The sequence below is a fragment of the Peromyscus leucopus genome, chromosome 15, assembly GCF_004664715.2.
Source record: "Peromyscus leucopus breed LL Stock chromosome 15, UCI_PerLeu_2.1, whole genome shotgun sequence".
NCBI lineage: Eukaryota > Metazoa > Chordata > Mammalia > Rodentia > Cricetidae > Peromyscus > Peromyscus leucopus.
This window is the reverse complement of record NC_051076.1, coordinates 33,743,625-33,769,468: the sequence shown is the minus strand read 5'-3', so window position 1 is coordinate 33,769,468 and position 25,844 is coordinate 33,743,625. Positions and strand designations below refer to the sequence as shown.

At 46.2% G+C, this 25,844-nt stretch overlaps 1 protein-coding gene across 1 annotated transcript; it reads right to left on the bottom strand.

Moving 5' to 3' along the window:
- Positions 1–9,258: 9,258 nt before the first annotated feature.
- On the bottom strand, positions 9,259–25,829 carry Sft2d2 (SFT2 domain containing 2). The gene is made up of 8 exons (XM_028864394.2): positions 25,702–25,829; positions 19,367–19,453; positions 19,093–19,178; positions 16,170–16,251; positions 14,939–14,974; positions 14,781–14,839; positions 12,972–13,001; positions 9,259–10,052 (listed from the first exon to the last, which is right to left on the bottom strand). The coding sequence occupies exons 1-8, from the start codon at positions 25,762–25,764 to the stop codon at positions 10,013–10,015; spliced, it is 483 nt and encodes a 160-aa protein (XP_028720227.1). The 5' UTR covers positions 25,765–25,829; the 3' UTR covers positions 9,259–10,012.
- Positions 25,830–25,844: the final 15 nt, after the last annotated feature.

The window sequence follows — 25,844 nt, the reverse complement described above, 5'->3', positions numbered from 1 at the left end:
AGTCAAAAGAAAAATGATCTCAGATTAAACATCAGAGGGATAGGAAAGAATGGAGAGCAATGAAAACTCCATTAACTCTGCCCCACAATAACAGTCCTGATTAGATTTAAGTATATGTTGAATGAAAACCATGACAGAGAAACTGGGAAGAGGTAATGAAGTCTAAGGAAAATGGAGTCTGCCAAATGTCTGAGAAGAAAAGGACCAATGAACACAGTGCCTTGATGTGGTAAAGATGTCTGCAGTGTTATCTAAGGTAATCACTGCAGAGTGCTCCAATAGTACATGATATTAATTACTATTGGAAGGATGGCTGGGGTGGCGTTGGCGCACACCTTTAATCCCAACACTCGGGAGGCAGAGGCAGGTGGATCTCTGTAAGTTCGAGGCCAGATGGTCTACAGAGCAAGTTCCTGGACAGTCAAAGGCTACACAGAGAAACCCTGCTTCAAATGCAAACAAAAGAGCCAGGCGGTGGTAGCACATGCCTTTAATCCCAGCACTCAGGAGACAGAGGCAGGCAGATCTCTGTGAGTTCGAGGCCAGCCTAGTCTACAGAGTGAGCTCCAGGAAAGGTGCAAAGCTACACAGAGAAACCCTGTCTCAGGGGAAAAAAAAAGTAAACAAAAAGGAAGGGTGTAACCAAAGTTTTAAAATAGCCAATCAGCACAAAATAAAACAACAAAGGAGATATGAAGACAAAGCATACAGATACGTCACTGCAAAGAATGGCAGACTGGCACAGAGCTGGGAGGTACAGGTCAGGATTATTTTACTAATATTTAGTAACACAGAGCACTTATGCTCTACATTGTTATTTAGATTTTAATTTACATCAATCATAGATATATTTGGCAAATAAGAATGAGGAGAGGGGCTGGAGAGATGGCTCAGTGGTTAAGAGCACTGCTTGTTCTTCCAGAGGTCCTGAGTTCAATTCCCAGCAACCACATGGTGGCTCACAACCATCTGTAATGAGATCTGGTGCCCTCTTCTGGTCAGCAGATGTACATGCAGACGGAACACTGCACACAACAAATTTAAAAAAAAAAAAAGAATGAGGAGAGGACCAGGAAGTGGCACCTCTACCAAGCTGAGCAAGTAGAGAAACCAGCATCATAAAAAACGTTCAGCTGAAAACCACAAAGGAGCCAGAGATGGTTGTCCAAGTCTGTAATCTGAGCACTCCAAAGGTGGAGGCAGGATCAGGAATTCGAATGCTAAAGTATGTTCTTTCTATTCCCAGTTGTTTTCTTTGGGGTGGGGGGAATTGATAAGATGTTGGACCTTGTCAAAGGCCCTTCCTGCATTGGTTGAGATGATCAAGCAGTCTCTGCCCTTCAGTCTCTTATGTGCTGAATCACAATGATTTGTATATGTTGAAACAAACTAGCATCCTTAGAATGAAAGTAGTTTAGTCATGTGCATAATCTTAATGTGTTGAATTCAACCTGAAAAAAAAAATATTGAGAAATTTTGCATGTTCATCAGGGAAATTGTGTGTGTGTGTGTGTGTGTGTGAGAGAGAGAGAGAGAGAGAGAGAGAGAGAGAGAGAGAGAGAGAGAGAGAGAGAGACTAACAGGGTGATGATGTTTGTTTGTGTAGAATGAGTTTAGGAATGTTCCATCCCTTCCTATGTCAGAGAACAGTTTGTGAAGTGTGGAGTTAGCTCTTCTGTAAGTCTGGCAGATTCCATCAGCAAGTCTATCTGGTCTCAGGACTTTTCTTTATGTGTAGACTTATTATGGCTTCACTCTCATTGTCTGTTAGGAATTTTTAAGGCGTCCTTTTGGTTTAATTTTAGTAGGTCATGTGTATCTAAAAATTTATTCATTTCTTCTAGATTTTCCAGGTTTTTTTAAATGTTTTCAAAATAGTACTAAGTGATCATATTATTTCATCAGAATCTATTCCTATCTCCCTTTATATCTGATTGTATTGATTTGCGCTGTCTCTCTGTCTCTCTCTCTGTCTCTCTCTGTGTCTCTCTCTCTCTCTAGTATATGTGTGTGTGAGTTTGAGTAAGGTTTTGTCAGCCTAGATCATTGCTTTTCAAAGAACCAACTCTTTGCTTGATTGACTCTACATATTTTTTCTCCAATTCACTAATTTCTGCCCTGATCTTTATTACTTCTTGCCATCTACTATTTTTGAGTCTGAACTGTTCTTTTATCTGAGCCCTTTCTGGATTTTTAAAAAGATTTATTTATGTATGTATGTATGTATGTATTTATTTATTTATTATGTATACAGTGCTCTGCATGTATGCCTGCATACCACACCAGAAGATCTCATTACAGATGGTTGTGAGGCACCATGTGGTTGCTGGGAATTGAACTCAGGACCTCTGGAAGAACAGTCTCTCAGCCTCTGAGCCATCTCTCCAGCCCTCCTTCTGGATTGTTAATGTAAGCATATATAAACTTTCCTCTTAGAACTGCCTTAGCTGTATCTCAATGATTCTGGCAGGTTGTGCTTCCATTTTCCTTTGAATCTAGGAATTTAACCTTCCTCCCTGACTTCTTCAGTGGCCCACTGGCCACTCGGAAAATAATTGCTTACTCTATTTGTGTAGTTTCTCTTACTATTGATTTGTATAGTCTTTTTCTTCTTTGAGATAAACTATTTTGATTATCTATTTCTTAAGATTTGCTGCATGTCCTAGAATGTGATGTCCTAGGGATGGTGAGAAGAATGTGTAATTTTATCTACTGCTTGGCATATTTTATTATACTGTTATATCCATTTAACCTATAGTGTTTAACTCTGAGGTTTCTTTGATTTTTAGTTTGGATGGCCTACCAATCTGAAGATGAAACTAGAGCATTGAGATCACTATCATTGTGTTAGGAACTCTCAGATCTTTTACGTCCATTAGTGTTTATGAAATTAGAAGTCCCAATATTGGATGCACATGCACTTATAACTTCTTGGTCTCCTTCATTAATATGTAATAGCCTTTTTATCTCTTCTTATTTTTGTGTCTAGCCCAGCTTCTTTTGGGCATCTATTTCCGTTTTTTTTTTTTTTTTCTCATTTTCCATTGATTCATGTAGTACATTTCTTAAAGACAACAAATAGTTGGATCTAGTTTTTTAATCATGCTAGTTGGTCTGGTTGGAAGTGGAAACCATTTACATTTAAGGTTATTATTGGGAATGCTTTACTAATTCTTGTAATTTCATTGCAGCTTTCTGTTGGATTACTATTTACTGTACTGGATGTGACAGACTCCTTCATAGCTTTATTAGCTCCTCTCATGACATTTATTCTTTCCTGTGATCTCACGATTGAGACTTTCTTCTTTCTCTGTGCATAGGACTTAATTTGGTTCTGCAATGGATTAGTGATCAAGAACTGCCTCAGACTCTGCTTGTCTTGAAATCTATTTTTCCACCATTTAAAAAAAGGGTGCGGTGTGTTAGTTACTTTTCTGTTGCTATGATAAAATACCGTGACCAAAAGCAATTTAAACGAGTTTATTTTGACTTATGGTTTGAAAGCACTAGATGTCCATCATGGCTGAATAAGCATGGCGGGAGTGCAGGAAGCTGGGCGATCACACTTTCCTCCACATAACGGGAACAGAGAGAGAATAGGAAGTGTGAAATGGTTATAAACCCTCAGAGCCTGCCCCCAGTGACGGACTTCCTCCAGCAAGTTTCCACTTCCTGAAAGTTCCATAAGCTCCCTAAACATCACCTCCACTATGGACCAAGTAAGTGTTCGAATACAGGGGCTTATGGGGACACTTCTCGTTCAAACGGCCTCATCTGGCTATAGCAATCTTGGTCAGTAGTTATTTACTTTCAGGGCTTGAAATGTATCATCCCATATTTTCTTGGCTTTTAGGGCTGCTGACTAGAGCGAGCACTGCTGCTATTCTGATGTCTTTGCCCTTGTGGGTGGGTTGGTGTTTCCCCCACAGGTTTTAGTGTTAATGTTTATTTACTTCGTTTTTATTATCTGGACTATTGTGAAGAGGTTATTCCCTGGTAATGTTTACGGTTCTCTAAATAGCTCTTGTGGTTGGGTGTCTATTTCTCTAGATTTGGGGATTTTCCGCTCTAACTTCAGTGAATAGATTCTCTAGGCCTTCCATGTTTCTCTGTGCTTCTTTCATCCTATGGATTCCGAGGTTTGGCATCTTCATTATAACCCTGGGTTATGGGACACTGCAGCCTTGTCTCGACGGCTTCCTCAGTCTTGTCCTCCACCCCCAAGTCACTCTTCCGCTTGGTCCAATCTCTGGCAATTCCGCTGTTTTGTCTGTTTTTCAGTTGGTAGGGGGTTTCCTTTCTAACATTTTTGGTTTTGATTTCCTGTTTTTCAGTTTCTTTACTAACTTTTCCTCCTCGTTGCTGTCTCTTCTGTGTCTCTGATCTTCTTGTCTGTTTTGCTGACCTTTTTCTTCACATTGCTCCTTTTCTCTCCAGAAACTGGTCTTAGTTTCTTCCTGCCTTCTGAGTCGTTCTTTTTTCCTAGCAACCTTTGGAAATCTTACCTGACATTTTACCTATTTCAGGATCTTTGCATTTCGTAGATGAAACCAGATCTTCTGAAGAGCCACAGTGTCTTGTGTGTTGGTTCCTGTTAGCACGGATGTGATAAAATACCCGCTAAGAAGCACCTTCTTCAAGGACAGGTTTGCCTTGGCTCAGGGTTGGAGGGATGGGAAATCATGGCAGTGGGAGCGAGAAGTAGCTAGCTGGTCACATTGTATTCACTGTCAGAAAGAGGTCAATGCTGGTGGTCCTTAGATGGATTTTAAACTCTAATTCATTTGAGAAATAGACAATATAGCAATTGTGTGTACATATAGGGGGGTAAGGAGCTTAACACACCTACAATGTGTACTACGCACTAAGACATCATCTTATAGTTGTTTGGCTCAGTGAGTCCCAGAGAAGCAGACACAAATAAGAGACAACACTAGATTTGTTAAAGATCATGATGCTACTACCATTTATTTGAGAAAAGAAAAAGGAAAAAAAAAATAACTGTGAAAGGAAGAGAGAGCTCTCTGTAGCAATACTCTTTCTCTTTGAAATAAGTTATTAAAAAGAAAACATTGTATGAAATAGATCAAGACAGAAAAGGCAGTACTCAAGAATGTATTTTTGGATATAAAAATTCAGTTATGCAATCAGTAACATTCAAAACCGACTACACCTACGCAATTATAAAAATTGTTTCATGAAAGTTCACTGAGTTTGAACAGGTACAATGTTCTGAAGGCATACAAATCCACCATAGGCATTTTGGATTTGGTTTCACTGCTGGGGAGCGTGCCCAGGTGCCCAAAGCCACAAGGATAGGTGTGCCTTCATCAGAGGCTTCTGCACACCCCCACTATCAACTTCACAACAGAACTGCACAGGACAGAGTTCAGGGGCTATTTTTTTTTTTCCTTTCCTTATTCAAGTTAAGCAAACACAATGGAAAAGGTCAGAAAAAAAAGTTGGACATTTAACAGATAAGAGCCATGTGCATGGTCCCCAACATGAGACTTCATTTGATTTTTCTTTTTCTTTTTTTTTTTTTTTTTTTTTTTTTTTTTTTTTTTGGTTTTTCAAGACAGGGTTTCTCTGTGTAGTTTTGTGCCTTTCCTGGAACTCATTCTGTAGCCCAAGCTGGCCTCAAACTCACAGAGACCCGCCTGCTCTGCCTCCCAAGTGCTGGGATTAAAGGCATGCGCCACCATAGCCAATGTACGCATTTCCAGAGATTGAACTCAAGGCTCCATGCACGCTAGGCAAGCACTCTATTCCATGTAGTGGCATTATTCTGAGTACAAAGCACAGATTATTGTTTGTTATGATGCCATGGGCTGACCTCTCCCATCCTGAATAGAATTTCTCTCTTTGGTTTCAGATCAGCCAACCTGCAGAAACTCACTTTGCGCACCTCCAAGCCTAGCTGTCAGTTACGAGCTCCTGCTAGAATGGACGTCACTGTATGTTGTCAGCACATCACCGAAGGTTCTGCCGCATGCCGTTTGCCACACTGCAACAGAAACCCGACAAACTGATGGACAAAGCTTATGTAGGACTGGAAATACTCCAAGTAGGACTATCCCCCCCCACCCTGAGTGAGCTGGGATCAAACAAACCCCGCTTCACTTCCCCCTTCAGTAGCCCACCCATACACAAGATCTCAACACATCATAGAATCATGAATCAGCAGGCACTTCAAGATCACCTCCTCAGCAACCTTTTCAATCAAACTTTCTAAACAATTTGGACTTCTAGATACAAAGAGTTACACAGATGTGCATTTGCACTGAATTTCGGCTAAGGTTCATTCACTTTTTAAAAGGATGTTATCTGTAAGCTATAGCGCATATTAAACTTATAATAATAAAAAAAAAGAACTTGGACATTAAAAACAAGACAAAAAACTGCCACAAGGCCTAGCAAACATCTTTATATTGTTTTAAACACTGATTTTTCTTTTTTTCTTAACTAGCTGAAAATAAGTTTTAGGCTTGGTTGTGAATTCAAAGTGTGTGTAACTGATTCTAACGAGACGTTACCGGAGGAAGAGTAAACACAAGGGTGGGCATAAGGTGCCCACAGGAGAGGAAATCCACAGTCCTGAGGTGTACCTTGGCTGCCCAATTCATTTCACCAAGCCTCATCCCATACTGCAGCACTTGTCACTCACAGGGATATCAGAAGCTAAACCAGCGCAGCCCTCCACATCTGCTTCAGATGCTGCCCAGCTAACTATCTATTCTAATGGAGTATTAAAAAGTAATTTTCCTATGGAATGCATTCCTTGATTTCATTCCTTGCTCTCTCAGCCTACAGTGACTATGTGGAAGAAAGGTGGTACTTAAGACATAATCCACAAAGTCACCATGAGAGTAAGAAAGGTGGTACTTAAGACATAATCCACAAAGTCACCATGAGAGTAACAGACACCCCAGCACGGAGACAATCTCTGTGGTGAAAATGCTGAGCTGGGAATGGTATTTCACCCTTCCCCAAGACAGATGCCTGGAGCTGGGGTCTGAGCAACAGCCATACTGAGGAGCAGGAGAGACAAAAGCTTCCTCAGGGATTAGTCTGTGAAAGGGAAAGCCTGTCAGCTGTGAGAGACAGAACTCAGTGAGCAGGGACCCACCTTCACAGCGTCCCAACAGTCAGCCAGGAGTAGAGGGGGGCCAAGGGGACCCTAAGCTACTCTCCTGGTTCAGAAGGCACAGTGGTCCTCTGAGTGTAGCACTCCACAGATCACAGCCCAGGGAAGGCAGCACTCAGGCCAGAGGCTCCCCAAACCTGGAAAGACACTCTGATTGAGTACCACATTCCCCTCTACAAAGGTCACTCAAGAGTTTCCATCACTCCCCAAAACAGTGGTGTCCCCTCACCAGGCAGCGAACTGGGGGGGTGTGAAGCGGGGGAGGAAACAGACACCACCAACAGCCGGCGTCAGAGGCCCTAAATTCTCCACTAAAGCCTCCCTCACTACGTTGCTTCTAACCGATGCTATTGGCCTGGTACAAGACGTAAGCAGATTTGAAGTGGATTTCTTCCTTCCACAGTCCAGTAAAAGCAGGAAAGGAAATAACCAAAGGATAAGGCAACTGAAGAAATAATCTGGGAGTCTGGAAGATACTGGAGGACAGCCATCCAAAAGATGCTTCAATGTGTCCAGAGTCAAGCTGTTGAGACAAACTGGCCACAGGCTGTAGGAATTAGGTCCAAAAGCCTTTTATCCAAGATGCCTGAGCTCCTCACTGATCCCCGCTGGTGAAAGCATCTGAAGCAGCTACTACTTCATGAGGATAAAGGCAGCATCTCTTGCCTGGCAGTCCCTGTGACCATTGAATGAGATAATGTATGGTAGAGTCTACAGCAATACACACAGTATTAAGTACGCTAGACAAATTAATGGCCAAGCATTCATCCTGTCACCTCCAGGAGTTATGCAGATTCTCTGCTGGGCCCCAGACCAAGCACTTGATCCAGTCATCTTTCACTGGCATCCTCCAACAACCCAGCACCATTTGTCAGCCTGCTATTTTGAAACAGAGAAACTGAGGAACCAAACATTGGGCAACTTCAAAGGACTCAACCAACATGTGACTGGACCACAGCTCACACCCAGACCTGCGTGTTTTCTAAGCCCACATTTGTACAGCTATGCTATTCAGCCCTTCTAACATCTTTAAGAGGTACTTAGTCACTGAAAAGGGCATGGAGGGGTCAGCCTTATTTACGTGCATGACTCCAGGATAGTTGGAACTTGAAGCAACTAGCCTAGCCTCGGGTCAGCTAGGAACACCCCTAAACTCTCCATGCCCCTTCTGACACTGAGCACTTCTGAGACCTGAACTGATTCCCAAAGCTCCTCGGATATGATTGTGCCTCACAAAGCCAGAGGATAGCATATGATTTTCCTTCCTGACTGAAGAAGACAGGTTGAAGACCTCACAGGTGCCTTCAACAGCATGGAAAGAATCTGGACTGATTGAGCCTATCCATTCTTCTCCATCTCAGAAGAAAAGACGAAGTCATTAGCCACAGTTCAGCAACTGGCCACGACCGAAGAGATGAGCTCTCACTGCCTTTGGTCTGCAGGTGGCAAGGCGGGGACCAGAGTAGATCTGGCCTTGCACAAAGAGCAGAGGGCAAACCTAGATTACCAGGAACTCTGATGATGCCCAGGAAGCACAGAGCAGCTGAAAGGGAACATGGGATGACCATACTCAGATACAGAGGGAAGCTTGCAAAAACTGAGATGGAGGAGCAGGTAGAAGAGGACACAGGTAACATAGACACTGAAATCTGAAAAGGTACGGGCTAGGATGATGAAAACAAGGAAAGGTTTATGTGATGCAGTTTACCAGAGCCATGTCATCATGACGGAGACTGGAAGCGAGCATCAGACTGCTGCCTGCAGGGTGACATGGAAACCCATCTGAGCTTCGGTCCCTCGACTACACAGTGAGACTACAATCCTGCTTCCTCACAAGGCTCTCATGAGGACCAGAGAGATCACCAACACAAGAACACTGCGTGTGTGTGTGTGTGTGTGTGTGTGTGTGTGTGTGTGTGTGGTTAGGCATCAGGCTGAGACATGACCACCTGCAGGCTGTGTCTTTCCAGTGTCACAGCACAGGCTGAGTGCCAATGCCGGAGCACTGAGAAGTTGCTTGGCAGGCATGCCCACCTACTTCCTGTCGGCCCCACAAGGGATCAGTCTTCCCATGCACTTTCTTTGGCAGAATTCCAGCGAAGAACGGAAAATAAAATCAATAAAAGTAAATGTTTATAAATAATGAAGAAAAATAAACAGAGTAGGGAACATGAAGGTTTTTCACTTTCTGGTGGCTCTTGTCCAGAAGCAAAGAGTACTTTAGGTCACTACCTCACTCTCAATCAAGCAGTGGCCCAAGGTCACAAGACAAGAGACATGGGAGGGTGAGGGCAAGAGAAAGAATCCACACTGAACACCAGAAACCACATTCCATAGCCAGCTGTGATTGAGAACAGCAAGATGGCGCATCCATAGGAGGGAAACAATGTATCCAGGGCGGGATCTCCAGGGGCGTAGGAAGGGCAGAATCACTTGTTCTCAAACACCAGGGAAGATGCTCTGTGAAGCAGTGACAACGGTTTCCTTGGTGAGGGGCAAATCTTCAAAATTCTGCATGTCCTGTTGCATTCCCATAAGCTCTGTAGACCTTCCTGCTGTGGCCTGGGAATCGGTGGCTCCTGGGGCTTATCTGCTGCTATGATTAAACAGAGTGAAACCATCCAGAGAGGAAAACGGTCATGAGGAAGAGTGCCCCACACTAGCCACAGAACCCCACATTGTGCTACAGCCATTAGGGTTTAGGATTCATGACTGCTCCCACGGCAACCCTCAAAAATGTCCAAATTTGCAAGCAACGCATTGCTGCCAGTTAAAGGCACATGTCTGTGAGAGAGAGTTCAGAGGGTATTTACAAAACTGTCCACCAGCTTCGGTCCACGGTGCTCTCTGCAGACTGGCAGTGTCCTACGCAAGACACACAGCAAAGCACTTCTTCACAGCATCCCTAGGAAGGAGAAACACGGAGATGAATGGTACATTATCACTCCCAGGGCTCCTAATGGCAAAGACCTTCCTTGAGCATTTCCCAGGGTACCATGCTGCTGAAGGCGAAAAGAGCGAGGTCAGACCCAGTCATCAGACGGCAGTGCCAATGTATCTTAGCAGTTTTCTCCTGGGCACATTACTGGTCCTGCTGGAGTTTGAAATTCCTCATCTGTCAAAAGCAGATTGGTCCTGGGGACTAGTACATGTTGCTCTATTTTGTACATCAGCCAATCACATCATTCAGGTGTGGTCACGAGGGCCACAGCGCCAGGAAGCAGCAGAAGACTGTGAAGGAACATCTCCGGGAGCTTCCTGGCACAGGGAGCTGGGTACAGGCATGGAGCATTACTAACCGGCTCACTTAGTGCCTGGGACTCAGTGTAGCTCAGGGAAGCAAAGTGTGGGTGCTCAGCAGATAGCTTATCTGTCCAAGCAGACCTCTTCTCTCCCACCAGCACACCTGTCTGCATGAAGGAACCCCTAAGCTCTCACCCTTGCCCCATTCCAGGTTTGATGCTGTGTTCTCGGTGTTCGGGTACTAAGGACTCGAGGGTCACATGAGGTGAGTGAACCCAACTACCTGGGCAGGCAATGAACTGAACATCAAAAGCCATCAAGGAGTCATGCATGGTGATACATGCCTGTGACGCCAGCACTCAGGGAGCTGAGGCAAAGGACTGTACATTTGTGGCATACATGGACTACATAAGAGAATGTGTCTTTTTTTTTTTTTAATATTAAAAGACTCCAGTGAAGGATTTGTCCAGGTCTGCTGCATGCTGAAGTCCCAGGAGTACTCTGTAAGTAAGGGGGGGTTTACTGACAAAATCGGTCCCCTCCTGACAGGCCACACAGCACACTGAGGGACCTAGAACGTTGACCAGAGCCCACCTCATTTTGCTTAACCTATTTTACAAACTCACTTGGTCTTAGAACCTTTTCAGCTGTATAATCTGTTCTGTGGAAACTAGAGAAAGCTATTCTAGAAGCCAGACTCAGAACTCACTCTGATTCCCTCCCTACTAGAGGAAAGACCCATCTGCTCAACACAAAAACTCACTGGTTCAAAAAGAATTATGTTTCCATCACTCATCCACACCAATCCTGATCAATTCGGAACCCGAGTCAAGTTTCCTGGGTAACTGAGACTACACAAGGCTCTGGACTTAGAAAGGTCCACTCCAGTCTAATGCCTTAATGTCACTATCTTGAGATTCCTTGCCGGGCGGTGGTGGCACACGCCTTTAATCCCAGCACTCAGGAGGCAGAGGCAGGCGGATCTCTGTGAATTTGGGGCCAGCCTGGACTACAAAGTGAGTTCCAGGAAAAGACGCAAAGCTACCCAGAGAAACCCTGTCTCAAAAAAATTAAAAAAAAAAAAAAAAGAGATTCCTTTTTTAAAATAATTTATATAACTTTATTTTACGTGCATTGGTGTGAAGGTATCAGATCAGAACTAGAGTTACAGTTGTGAGCTGCCATGTGGGTGCTAGGAATTGAACCCGGGACATCTGGAAGAGTAGCCGGTGCTTTTAACCGCTGAACCATCTCTCTAGTGCCCTATCTTGAAATTCTTAATCACTTTAAAAGGAGGAACCCACATTTGCATCTTGTGCTGGACCCAGGAAATTATGTAGGTAGTTTAGGGACCTACAAATACGGTCAAACTGTTGGCAAAGAGATAAATACTTCAGTAGATGCTCAAATTATAGCAGACCTTGGTTTATTTCATATAGCAAGCTAGCTCCTGGGAAATCCCTGCCCATATTCTTCTCAGGATAAGTTCCTCCCTGCCCCAAAGGCAGTATTCACAGCTGTTATACTCCTGTTATATCCCATGCACGAAGGTACGCTTTCTGGGCTTGTTAGCTCGCTCCCCAGCACATTCAAATCACTGTCAGCAGGAGATCTGGAATGCGTAAGATGTAATGTCGACCCTGTACAATTTTTCACTTCCTCAACACAATTATGGAAAATATTTTTATCTAGTAGATGACTGAGAAGAATAAAGTTAAGTAGCTTCTTTAGAATGGAATCAGAGTCAGAGGTCTTGTGACTAACTGGGAAAAGTCCACCACCGGAAATGGTTAATTAACAAACTCCCAACCTCTGGGGATAAGCCAGCCATACACACTCCACTTATCAAAGTCTCATCTGAGGTCTTGGTGGTCAATCAAAGTCACCAAGCTCACACTGCTGACTAGGAAGCGCTGGTCCTCGGGAGTCCTGGCCCTGCTTTCCCTCTAGACCCTTCTGAAATTTTCCCTGAGTGAGCCCCTGTAAGAAAACAGGCATGCACTCAGGACCCCATCACCTCAAAGCTACAAATTAAAGGAATACTAATGAGTATCAGTACACTTTCTATTAGAGTAGATGCCCCAAACACCAGGAACTCATAGTCTGGCCAACACATCACTAGTTGAATAATAAGATCAGGAGAACCAATCTTATCACAGTAATCTATAAAGTAGATTCATGACCTGTGCCTAACTAGCTCAAAGAATTTTAATACAGATAAATAAAATAGCATGTGCTTCCTGCATCCAAATTAAAAATCTCCAAACTCAAGTCCATATGTAGGAGCTAGAGAGATGGCTGAGTGGTTAAGAGCATTTGCTGCTCTTTTAGAGGAACCAGGTTCAATTCCCAACACCCACACAGTAGCTAACAACCGTCTATTAATACTGTTCCAGGGGATTCAACACCCTCTTCTAACCTGCACAAGAAATGTACACACATGGTAGATAAATACACATGCAGGCAAAATACACATTAAAATAAGAATAAATAGATCTTTTAAGAATTAAAAGTCCTATATAAACACATCATGGTTCACAAATCAAAGGATATCTATTTCCAAATACATAGTTAGTCTTACCTTGCATATGGTATGAAGGAAAGGCTATACCTACAAAGAAAAGAACAACAAAGATCAAATTGAATGGAGGGAGTGGAAAATACCCCATCAGGAAGCCGCTGAGGCTCTAGGAGCACCCAGTGATTTATCCCGACCCGTATGTACTCACACATCACATAAACACTCGGCCCTGTAAGTAGCTACGTGGCAGAGAGGACTGCAAAAGGCCCCTATAACAACAACCCCTCTGACCCCAGCCTTGCTGTGGTACCCCTTAACCACATGAGCCAGCAGTGACCACTAAAACAGGCAGATTCCAGATGCCCCTATGACGTCAGAGTCCTGTGTGCAGAAACTGCAAATAAAATCCTCATCAGTTGTGATCTATTGCTTTGTAAATTCTCAGGAGAATTTCCCTTCAACCCAGGTGACATCAAGTTTCTATCTGCTCCCACTAATTAAAAGAAAAAAAAAGCCACCACCTACCATTCTATGGATGAGAACGCACCGTGGTGCCATGCCTCAAGAACCCAAGCCACACCGCCTAGACAGAAACTATGCCGGGGAGAGACACCTGCCCTAGTGTCAGTCGGACTTAAGAGAAGCAAAGGGCAGCATCAGTTCAAGAGGATTCACCATTTTCCTGAGCCGGAGGAACGCTGACCCCATGGAGGCTTGCAAAAGAGCTGTGTATATGAAGGTTCCAATTTCTGCACCCAGAAGGAGGCCACTCTAGAAACACAAGTCATCAGGCCAGGCCTTGTCGTAGCTACCGGCAAAATGTGTCTCACTGAAACCAGGCCACCATTCTTCTCCATACCTTCCACTTTCCATGCACCCGTGCTTAACTTGTGAGCATGGTCAAGCCTGAGGCAGCAGTTTGACAAGAGTATTTCTTCAGAAGGTCAAAGTTCCAAAAGGCAGATGCCATCCAGCTTACATTCCCAAGATCCACTTCTACTAACTAGGTGTTCACTGGCCAGGAGAAGTCTATTGAAATGCCCACAGGCTCCCTTTTCTCTGTATCCTACAGACACTTTTATCCCAAATAGACTAGTCACACTGTACTGAAACCATTCCGCTGGACATCCTAACTCGTGGATTAAACTTTCAAAGTCACACAGAAATGCCTCGGATCAGATACATGCCACCACACCTCTCCCTTGGATGTTAAACACAGGTTTAAATTACCAAGAATCTACAGTTCCATTCCTGGTTTTAAAAAGTCATGCCTGTGGCCACACTTTTACTATACTTGGCCTCTGAGTTGCAATTTCCTAACCCTCACCTGAAATTCCCCAAAGCCGGCCCACCTCCAATGAGGATGCTGAGCCCACAGCCACATGGGCTTTCATTTCCTTAGCTACCGCTCCCTCAGCTCAGCTGACAATGTCCTCTTCATCTTTCTACGGAATGGTCACCCACCACAGTCACTGATTCTCTCAGCAGCATCCTTCTCTGGATGTGTCTAGTTGAGTCCTGGCCTCTTTTTACCATCCTTTATAATACATTCACTGTCATCCCCCTTACCGGACATGAGTAGCTGAGTAATATGTGTACATCTCACAACTGACTGTGAGCTCAGCAAAAACGCTGTGGCCCGAGGCCTCTGGCGACCACTCAAGACCTCTAATGGCATCTATTGGCAGTGGGCCGAGTCAACAGGCTGGCTTCTGAAGTCTGACGTCTGCTGCATTACGGACAACTCTTCAACTCAAGAGCGTCTGTGTTCTCCTAACCTTCCCACCCACAACACATGGGTTTTCTCTCCTTTCCCTCCGCAAGTCAAAGGCAGGGCTGGGGGTGGGGCGGGACACTGATGCTGCTTACCAGGTCAAGGCCAAGGACTGCAAAATGCAGAAGATGAGCGCGAGCCCCTTTTTATGCCACTAAAAAAAAAAAAAAAAAAAAAAAAAAACACAGTTACCGGAAAGTGTGACAAGGGACCTAAACCAAAAAGGTCCCAGAAGACTAGAGTTCACACTTACCCAAAAGGCGGAGCACAGGGTTAGTGCAAAACACAGCTGGAAGAAGAGGAAACACTAATTAATTCAATGTGGTTCAAAGCATTTAACCCACCTGAACGACCGTGTCGGAGAAGAAATCCAACGCAACAATAAAAACACACGCAGACTGGAAAGGGAAAAGCCATGCTTCTATCTTAAGTTCTCCCTAAATGCCGGCAAATGAAAGCACCTTTCTGGACCGGTCATTCACTCATCAATCTTTTCATTCAAGGCACAAGAGTAAGCTGGCCACCAGCCTCTCTCTGCAACCGAGCTCTGGAATGGGAAAGGTGCGTGAGAACAAAGGTCACCATGAGATGTCAGTCCCACAGCCGGGAGGCCTGCTATCTCTTTACCTGTCACCTGACACTGCCCTGCGTCCTTTCTTAGAAAGTCTTTCCACTACAGAGCTGTCAGGCCATCCACATCTGAAGCTGGAAAAAACAGTGCTTGCTCCCGCCACCTTCCATACTTTTCTTCGTACTCCTCTCTCATCCCTTAATCAGTGTGCCCTAAACACTCTGTGTCCAGCACTGCGCTCTGAAAGGATGTAAATAAATAGCAAACACAGTCATGGCCGTAGAGAACATTCTTGTGTGAATGAATGTGAGACCCACAAACTAAACTAAAATTAGAAGTATGCCAATCAAGTTCAAACCTCACAATACTGATAATTATGAGAATGGGGTCTGGAAAGATTTTCACAGCTATATGGATAACTGGGTCAAAAAAAGAAAGACAGTCTGTGTTGATGGGATAGAAATAAAACCTTACAAGCCAGGTGATGGTGGTGAATGCCTTCAGTCCCAGCACTCTGGAGACAGAGGCAGGCAGATTTCTGTGAGTTCAATGCCAGCCTGGTCTACAGAGTGAGTTCCAGGACAGTCAGGGCTACACAGAGAAAAGCAAGAAAGAAGGAAAGAAAGAAGAAAGAAAGAAAGAAAGAAAGAAAGAAAGAAAGAAAGAAAGAAAGAAAGAAAGAAAGAAAGAAAGAGAGGAAAAGAAAAGAGAGAGAGAAAGAAAACGTTTTAGCCGTACACAGCAGTTCATGCCTGCAATCTCAGCACTCAGGAGAGTGAGGCAAGCATACAGTAGACTCAAGGCCAGCCTGGACAACTTATGAAGCCCCGTATGCCTGAGAGCATGTTTAATCCCCAGGATTAAAAAGGGAAAGAGAGGACAGGCTCCCACCTCCCAAGCTGCCTGTCCTTACCAGCACCAGGATGGTGGCGATGAGACGCGTAGGCTCAAACATGCGCTTCAGCTGCTTCACTGGCCCCATGAGGAAGATGGTACTAAGAGGCAAACACACACAGGAGCCATTAGGGGCAGAGCAGAGGCGCACCAGTCACCTCCCCAAGAGCTCCGGTGGCGAAAACGGGAACAGCATCAGTAGGAGCGGCTCTTGCCAGGCACTGGCCTTGCAGGCTTTTGTGCGCTGTCCTCATTTGATCCATCGAGGACCTTTGAAGTAGGGACAATTAGTACATTCATTTTAGAGAGGAAGAGAAAGCCCAAGGGGTTACATAACCAAGGTCGCCCCACTAATAGAAGAGCAGGGCCGTAAGTGCACATGGGTCTGACTGTGGAGTCACTCACATCGCCCTCTCTGAGAGAGGTGACTGCATCCTTGACCACCTACCCACAGAAACAAACCAAGAGCTCGGGTTTACGGAACAAAAAACACGAACACTTCTCTGCGTTCGTACACTTCTCTGCTTTCCTACTCTCCAGGAATTTTAATGATGGTAAGAGCAGCATCGACCACAGGTGGATGCTTGCTAAATGTCAGGTGTACATACAGCACTCACTTCAGCCCCTCAACGACTCTGAGACGGCTGTCACTGTTCCTATTTCAGAGCTATGAAAGGGAGAGAGGAGCTTACCTATTTGAGATCACACAACTAGGGATCCAAAGAGCTAGTGCTTAACCCCATCTGTTTTAAAGGCACCCTTAGCGTGAATCTGTATGAAGGACACTGGAGGCCAGCTAAGGGGAGTGATCACAAGTGAGCGGATACACGCACCTACCACATCAGGTTTTAGTCACACTTTCTGGGTCGCGAGGAAGTGCACCCCAAGTGACAGACAGTGGGAGCTCCTTACAGTTGGCACTCCAAACAAGTGACAGCAGATGTCATTCACTACCAACACTCAACAAAAGGCACAGTTTTGTGTTGTTGACAATATGTCTGCCCCTCTTTGAAGTTAAGTTGTTTTCTGAGCTCAAGTCTCCAAGCTCAGAGGTTCTTCACCAGAGTGAGCAGCAGACTCAAGGCACACGTGTATGAATAGAAATCTGTGTAAAGTCAGAAACTCCTAGTAACACCACGAAATAGCAACGTGCCCTCCACTGTTTCCCGCTGCTGTGCTATGGAGTCTGTCCCATCAAGAACTGCTAAAGAGTTCTTTTGGAGAAAGCAACATATCTGTATAGTTACGCTCACTCTGTACACTGAACCCACACTGGGGGCCCCCAAGACAAACCCACAAAAGCTAGTATCTGAGAAATCCTCAAGGGCAACATCAGTCACTGCTACCTATGCTGGCATGTAAATATAAATGGGACAGGAGGAACCCTGGAGGAGAAGGTCACCAGTCCCGGGAAGGAGGTAGTGATCAGCAGAGTTTCACCTGAGGTGACATTAGAGGCAGGATTTAACAAATGACAAATGGGGAGCAGAGATGCGCAGGACCACAGACAGACAGACTGGCCTGGGAAGAAGCACCGAGCCTGGATTGGGGCAGGGAACCATAGGGGGGGGCTCACACAAGGGCCCCATAGCTCAGAAGAAAAGAGTCTGGAGGGGGGCCAAAAGGGGGTGTGGCAACCCAACAGAATATGATGGAGTAGCTGAGGTAGAGGAGATGGACAAAGCTGAGCAGTCAGGTGCCACCTTTGCTGCGAAACCGTCCCTGACCCGCTGTCAGGCCAGCCCTCACAGAGCCTCTCTGCACATTTTCCACTGTGACACTGGTCCGTGTCTCACTGCCTCGCTGGCGACAGAGATCCAGTGTGCCTGTCTTTTGTAGTCTCTGAGTCCAGCAGAGGCGACAGGGCTTACCCAATGACTCCAAAATCAATCAGTGGGGATAAATGGCCACAGGGATGGGGAAGAAAGCCAAGTAAAACAGACAGCAGCGGCGCTGGAGGGATGGCTCAGTGGTTAAGAGCACTGGCTACTCTAGCAGGGGACCAAGGTTCAATTCCCAGCATCCACATGGTGGCTCACAACTGTATCTAAATCCAGTTCCAGGGGATCTGGTGCCTCTTCCAACCTCCGCAGGCTCCAGGCATATGTGTGACAAACAGGTACACATGCAGGCAAAAGACTCATATACAAAAAAAAATATTTAAAAATATTAAAAAAAAAAAAAAGAAAGAAAGACAAGAGCAACTGAGTTATTACAATTGAATTAACAGCAGAAAATTTGTACTCCTGGACCCTTTTCCCCACAGGACTCTGAAGTCATTTATAGAAACATGGCGGGGGGAGAGGGACAGGGAAGGAAAGATGGCCCGGTCGGGTTCCTGAAGTCCATTCTGATAGGTCCAGGTGAGCATTTCCCACCAGAGGCAAGCCTGGCATTGTCTGCACAGGTGTGCCTGATGCATCAGGCGGTCAACTCCAGCTACCTGTGCACTTGAAGCAGGCAGAACGGCTAACCTCCCCTGGAAGGCACCCATCAGATGCCCTGACACAGGAGCCTGGTCCTCAAGCCCAGGATGGCCCGGCACTACACAGTAACCAGGTCTCAGGCACACAGTCCCTCGCCCGCCTCATGGCTATCAGAAGCAGCAGCTGCAGCCAGTCTCTGAGGACAGGGAAACCAGCACAGAAGGGTTGGCTGTACTGTGTGCCTCGGGGAAACCATCCCCATGCTTTGTGCTGTGGTTCCCTCACAGGTGAAGAAGTGGTGAACCATTTTCTGCCCTCTCCCAGGGGCGAAAGATAAACTAAGATACAGGATGTTTCACAATAAGAGGATACGAACGTGATACATGCCAAAACTCCTCCTTCTTCCCAACTCCTTAAAGATACGAAGCATCCTTCTTCTCCCTCCCTCAAATACGATGGACATTTTATCATCCAATAAACAGCAAGGTTGGAAAAAGGAGAAAAGAAAAAGGTTACCTCCCAATTGATGCCATGTTCCCCAAGGTGTAAAACACCGCAAAGAGGGTCAGTCCTTTCCTGGGCACCCACAGCAGGAAAGTACCCTAGAAGAGGAAGCACAGGACATGTGAGCACAGCGATGCCACGCCCACCAGAGCCACACAGCTGCCCTCCCTGCCTCCTCTCTCCCCGCCCCCCAACCATTCAATTTCATGAAGCGGCAAAGAGAAAAGCAGGCAAAAGGAAAGGAACAGAGCGGAGAATCAGGAAGGATGGAAGGAACTCTTCTTACCAGCAGTGAGCAGAGGATTCCTATGGCAAAACATGCGATGAAGCCTTTTATCCTGGTGCCCCAGCTTAAGGACGACGCCTCCACAACCTGCAGTTTCAGAACAAAAATTGCATACATACATTTACTGAAAATGAAGAGGACTCACAGTCAACTAGGAAATGGTCCTAAGGGCCAGGAGAAACGGTGCTGAGAGCTGGCCAGATGGCTCAGCAGGCGAAGGGGCCTGGAGTGCAGACCTGAGGACTTCCGTTCCATCACCGGAAACCACAGAAAGGAAGCAGGAGAGGAGTCCTGCCGGCTGACCCCTGGCTTCCACACGAGTGCTGCCCACCTGGACTTACAGACACACACACACAACAACAACAACAACAAATAAATCAAGAAGGAGGGAAGAAGGGAGCAAGAAAGGGAGAGGGAGAGAGGGAGGGATGAAGGGAGAGAGGGAGGGAGGGATGGAGGGAGGGAGGGAAAGAGGGTGTCAGCACTCTCTAGGGTAGGAAAGAAAATGGAAACTTATACATTCCCAGCTAGCCATCACATCCAGCTCTTAGCTGAGCTGTGAACTCCTATAACCCTGACTCTTCCCTAGCAACTTACAGAAGTTTACTGTATCTCCTGCTTCAAGCACTGCTGGGAGGCTAAGCTTAGCACAGCCCAAAGCCTTACTGCAGCCCAGGAAGAGCGAGACTACAATTGGAAGGGCAGGTTTCTGCCCGATAGGGCCTGGGTCACAGGACAGGGCCTGGGTCACAGGATAAGACCTGGGTCACAGGACAGGGCCTGGGTCAGAGGATAGGACCTGGGTCACAGGACAGGGCCTGGGTCACAGGACAGGGCCTGGGTCACAGGATAGGGCCTGGGTCACAGGATAGGGCCTGGGTCACGGGAGAAGACAAAGACCGGACTCTAAGGCAGTTTGGTCCACTGGCCATGTTCTCTTATCTCTCCGACCACCCGCAGAAGTTGCTACAACACTCTGGCACCTCAGAGGGAGAAGGCCCTCAAACTTCTCAGGATGCATCCCTGCTACTTATTCTTACTTACATCGTGCTAACAACAGCCAGATCAGCCACAGTCAGCCAGACCTTAGCTAATCAATCACTACCCGCTCATCTCGACTCTCTACCATCCTTGGCATGACTAATGCTTCTTCCAGGTGAGTCCAAGGGAAGCCAACATTTCCTGGAGAACTACTAAAGCAGAAAAGCTGGAGAGCAGGGGCTGGAGAGATAGCTCAGCGGTTAAGAGCACTGACTGTTCTTCCAAAGGTCCTGAGCTCAATTCCCAGCAACCACATGGTGGCTCACAACCATCTGTAATGAGATCTGATGCCCTCTTCTGGCCTGCAGGCAAAACATGCAGGCAGAACACTGTATACATAATAAATAAATAAATCTTTAAAAAAAAAAAAAAGCTGGAGAGCAGATCTCCATGGCCCTTTCCCATGTCAAAGACGACAAACCACAGTACCACAGGCCTTCCTAGACTGTCCTTAAGATGCAAAGGGGCTCACTGCCCACAGATGGACACAGGAAGCTGCCACTGAGAGATCAAACCCAATCGGCAGAGCCAGGTCAGCATGTGCACACCCGAGCTCCCCTTCCGTAGGCAGCACAGGCTCGCAGAGCGAGTAAGGCTGCCTCCTACATCGTCACCCAACAGGTGGAGGAAGGCAGGGGAGCAGGACCACTCCCTCGGCCCTGACTGGCCCCGGTTCCATGACGTGTTTCTAACCTGTCAAACCAGAAGCTGGAAGAAAGACCACGAGGCTCCCTAGGTGTGACAAGTACTGTGCAGAAGAAAGGAATTCGGGTCATCAAAAAGGCTCTCCCCACTTCCATAGAGTCGCCATGACACCGTAATGTCACACACACGGACACACCGAGCACCTGCGGAAACCTGGCACAGAGAATGACCCTGAAGAGAAGGCACAGTTAGGGATGGGATGGGCTAGGGGCGTAGCGCAGAGGTACAGTACTTGCCTGGCATGAGCGAGACTTGGGTTCCTTCTCCAGCACCTCAAAAAGGGGGCATGCAGCAGACTAACTACATTCCAAATATTTGTCCTTATACCCACAGGTAAATGTAGTCCTCACTCACCAAGGAAACTTCTCTTTGCAAGAGACAGAGACCCCTACAGAAAACCACACCAATCAAAATGCAGAGTCGGAGCCCAGTCCTAACAGACACATCTATGATACCACTCCAGCATCTAAGGCTCAGGGGTCACCGTGGAAGAGGGGACAGAAAAACTCTAAGAGCCCAGGGAACAGAGAGTCTGCTGTAAGATTATGTCTCCTAGAAATGTCAGGAGCTACACGCTTGAAATCTCACTAACACAGCTGCCTAAACATGAGCTGAACAAGGACAACACCAACAGACATGCTAATGTGGAAGGGAAAAAGTAGACAACTCCAGGCAACTAAGGAATGCTGGGAGCAGGAGAAACAGTCTTCCCCAGGGAAGAGCACACCAACTGGTTATTCAATACCAAATGGTCAGCCTGAAAACATAGACATACAAGTACCATTACACAGGCTGAGCAGGTGGTGTTTATGTATTAGTAAAACACACACACAACAATAACAACAACAGCAGCAGCAACTAAAGAGGCCATGAAGTTGAAAGAGAGCAAGGGGGTGGGGCGGAGATATATGAGAGGGTATGGAGGAGGAAAGGGAAGGGGGAAATGGTGTAACTATAACCTCTCTCTCCACATACGTGTGTGTATATATCCATTCCTTATATTTAACATATATAATCCATACATTTAATATACGTGTATATTAAAAGAGAAGGAGGGCATGCACCACAGTGTCAGGACCTGACAAGTGAGCCCTGTGTTTCCAAGCAGAGGCCACCTGTCCACCTTGAAGAGATTGTTCCAATCCCCCTGGCCCTAAAGTAACCAGAGGATGCTGTTGCCAGGCTTTACCGGGCCCTAGCCAATCAAGTTAGACCTCTTCTGACTAACCCATGTCATCTCCCAAGTGCAAAAGACAATGAGAAGCTCCCACTCTTCCAGTCACACATGTACTTTGCCGAGGTGGAGAGAACCAAGCCAGGGAAAGGAAGAGAAGAGGACCTGAGCAGTGAATAATCTGCCTGAGGGTCAACCAGCATCAACAGCTGTACTCAAAAAAATCCAGCCTTTTTTCTGTTTAGGGGGATAAACTGCAAAGCATCAAAGTTCATTCCAGAGTCAGAGCAAGATACCGAGACTCGTGCCTTTGTAGACAGTAAAATCACGCAAGAGACAGTCATCCTCATTAGTACAGGGGTGAGTATCCCTGCCTGTCCTGTGGGAGACTGGGTTTGAGTCCCATGGACTGGGAGACTAGCACTGGCTATTTAGGCGGGCAGTGGTGGTGGCAAATAACCCCAGCACTCGGGAGGCAGAGGCAGGTGGATCTCTGAGTTCGAGGCCAGCCTGGTCTACAGAGCAAGTTCCAGGATGGCCAGGGCTACACAGAGAAACCTTGTCTCAAAAAAAAAAAGAAAAAGAAAAAGAAAAAATAAAATAAAATAAAATCACTGGCAAGAGAAAGCATTTCTGCCAAAAAGCATGGTCCTGCTTTTTCCCTTCAGACACAAGAGTGATACCTTCAGACACAAGTTCAACAAATGTCGCAAGATGAACCCATCTAAATGCTACCTTTTCTTTAGCAGGGAGGGGGACATAGGGTGGGAGCAGGGATAATTCACCATGTTTCCCACTACATGTGTGTTCTGTCACTTGGTCAAGGAAAGAGGAGGAAGCTTTTGCTCAACTTCTTCTAAACAGATTCAGTGAAAGGAAAATACTTTTTGCCGTTTTATGAAAGCAAATTCAGTTGATGGAAAATCTCTCTCTAAGCTGTAGTTTCTGGAAACTCTGCTAGCACAGAGTTTGTTTCCAAACTCGAAAGAGTTAAAACAGTACCTGGGTAGACTCTGTAGGGAGTGTGGGGAATCACAAGCTGTCTGACTGGCAGGAACTCACAAAGGTCCCTTTGATTCCAGGATGGAGAAGGCAGGGGGATTCTTGCCAAGTGCCAGAACTAAGGCTTGTCCAGGAAGGTGGGGCTGGCAACCAGGAGGTGAGAAAGGAACGCTGTTGTATTTTGTATTCCTGCACGTTATGATCAGACACCCTTCAGACCTTCCTTGTCCCAAGAACCCTTTCCAGAAAACACAAAGCCTATTCTTTCAGAAAGGACTGCACTGAAACCAGGACTTAAGGGTGTTTATGATGACAGGGTGTCAATTAGAAGACTTAGCATAGACTGTGACTAAGAGTTCTACCAACTTTATAGCTACCTAGGAGAGACACAAGAAACAAAACATACTGTTAGTGTTGGCGTTAAAATACATTATAAAATGTTTTCAGACTTCTCTGGCAACCTCTTCGAGTTATATAACTGAAAAGACTTGAAGGCAACATCATCCAACTAACCACACAAACAGGAATTTCACCACAGAATCCTCCAGTTTTTCCAGGCTCAAAACCATAGGAAGTGTGCCCACATTAGTTAGTACTTAAAAGGAGGCCGGACCTGGTAAGTGATCAGGAAGCCAAAACATCCCTGACAACGAACCCTATTGGCTACAGAACAGTTCCTGGAGTTCAAGACCTGGAAATGCCACAGAATGACGCACATCAACAGGAATCTTACTAGGAAAGAGGAAACTGGCAATGTTTTCCAACAAGAGTGAAGCCAACAGTCTTTTAAAAATAGATGTAATATGTGCCTGAGCTTAAGAGGAGGGTAAAGCCCTTCACTGTCTCCACACAGGCATTCACGATTTGGGGGGGAATACTTTGCATTTGTTTTCAATGCTACACTCTTCACTTCTGAAGGCCCACCCACTGCTACAGATGAAGAACACTTGCTGCCAACATGACGCCAGTCTCCACTTCAGCCCCAACTTTGTACAACAGCTTGTGGACTCTATGAAGCTTATCTTCACATGACAATGAGGGTCAACTAAGTCCTGAGGCTTTCTTAGGCTTCATCTCATACGAAAGTTCACAAGAAGCCAGAAATAAAAAATGAATTTTTTAAAAAACATAAAAATGACTGATTCTAATCCTAATGATTGTGGAGAGGTTGGAAAGTGGCAGGTTCAGAGTCTGATCGCAGCTAACCTCCGGCTCTCTTTAGCTCCCCCTAAACAGTCATAGCGTGCGCACCTGTGACTAACAGATGACAACATCTTGGAATTTAACTTAATGAAACCCAAGCTTCCACAATCCATGGGTTTTAGAGTAGCCTAGAGAGACCCTACAACTGAGATTCTGCCACGTGGCCGCAACCACCTACTTAGTGTTGCCACTGATACATTTAGCAAGTTCCTTGATTTATTACTTTGTTACTATAAAAATGTATCCAACTATTATGCTGGAACACTGAATTTGCAGTCATCCGAATCTGCCCTGAGGACATGGTCGCTCTACTTGGCTTCAAAATAAACTCTTATTCCCTTTGAAGTGCGGTTGTGTTTTTGCAAAGACTAAAGTCAGAACAAAATCAACCACAAAAGTGAGAGCAGAATGCTGGGAAAACCACGAGAAACACAAGTAAATATTAGAGAGGAACTCAGTTTCCAAGGAGAAAAGGTCGTATCATCTTGTTCAACACCCCGGTTTCACAGAAGGGGAAACCGGGGCCAAGGATACATACATCAAGTGAAAATGTTAATTCTGTCTTCGAGAAAGGAAAACGTAAACAAACTCCCAAAGCACCTAAAATAAGACATTCTCAGTGGTTCTGGAGCACAGGGCCTTATTGGGCAGGTTTCCGAGCCATCAAAGCCCTAATAAAACAAAACACCCTGGCAGTCTCCGGGGGTGCTTGGGAATCTATAGTCTAGGAATGAACCTTGGAATCTCAGAGACCTCGTAGGTCCCTGTTAACCAGGCATTCACATTCACGGAGTTTCGACACTACTTATGCAGTATGAATAAGGGCGGGTCTGGAACTCACACCCCACAACCAAAGCCAGCAAGCCGGTGATCCAGGAGGGGCTCCTTCCACAAGGCCGCCGGCCTCGCCCGGCTCCAAAGGGAGAGCCCTGGCTGGTCCAGCTGCAGTGGCGGGGGAAGGAGGAGGGGACTTCAGGTCCAGGGACCCAGGAGGCCCCGGGACCCACACTTCCACTCGCAAAGATTTCTCGAGTCTCGCACCCGAGGCCCTGTCCTCCCGAGGGGAAGTTGGGAAGGGATCGGGAGCCACGCCCTCTGCAAAGTCCCCGCGCTGCCACCTGTGGCACTGTCCCGGCTGAGCTCGGCGCCGCGAGTGGGAGGGGAGCAGGGCAGCTGTCCAAGGAATCCTGGCTGCCAGGGCTGCGCTCACCTCGGACAGACCGCTGCGGTCCTCGGTGTCCTGGCCGCTCAGCACCTTCTTCAGCTTGTCCATGTCGGGCCCCCAGCCGCCGCCTGTCGCCTTGGCTCCGCGGGCCGCTCTTCCGGGTGCATGGCCCCCGCCCCTCCGCCCGC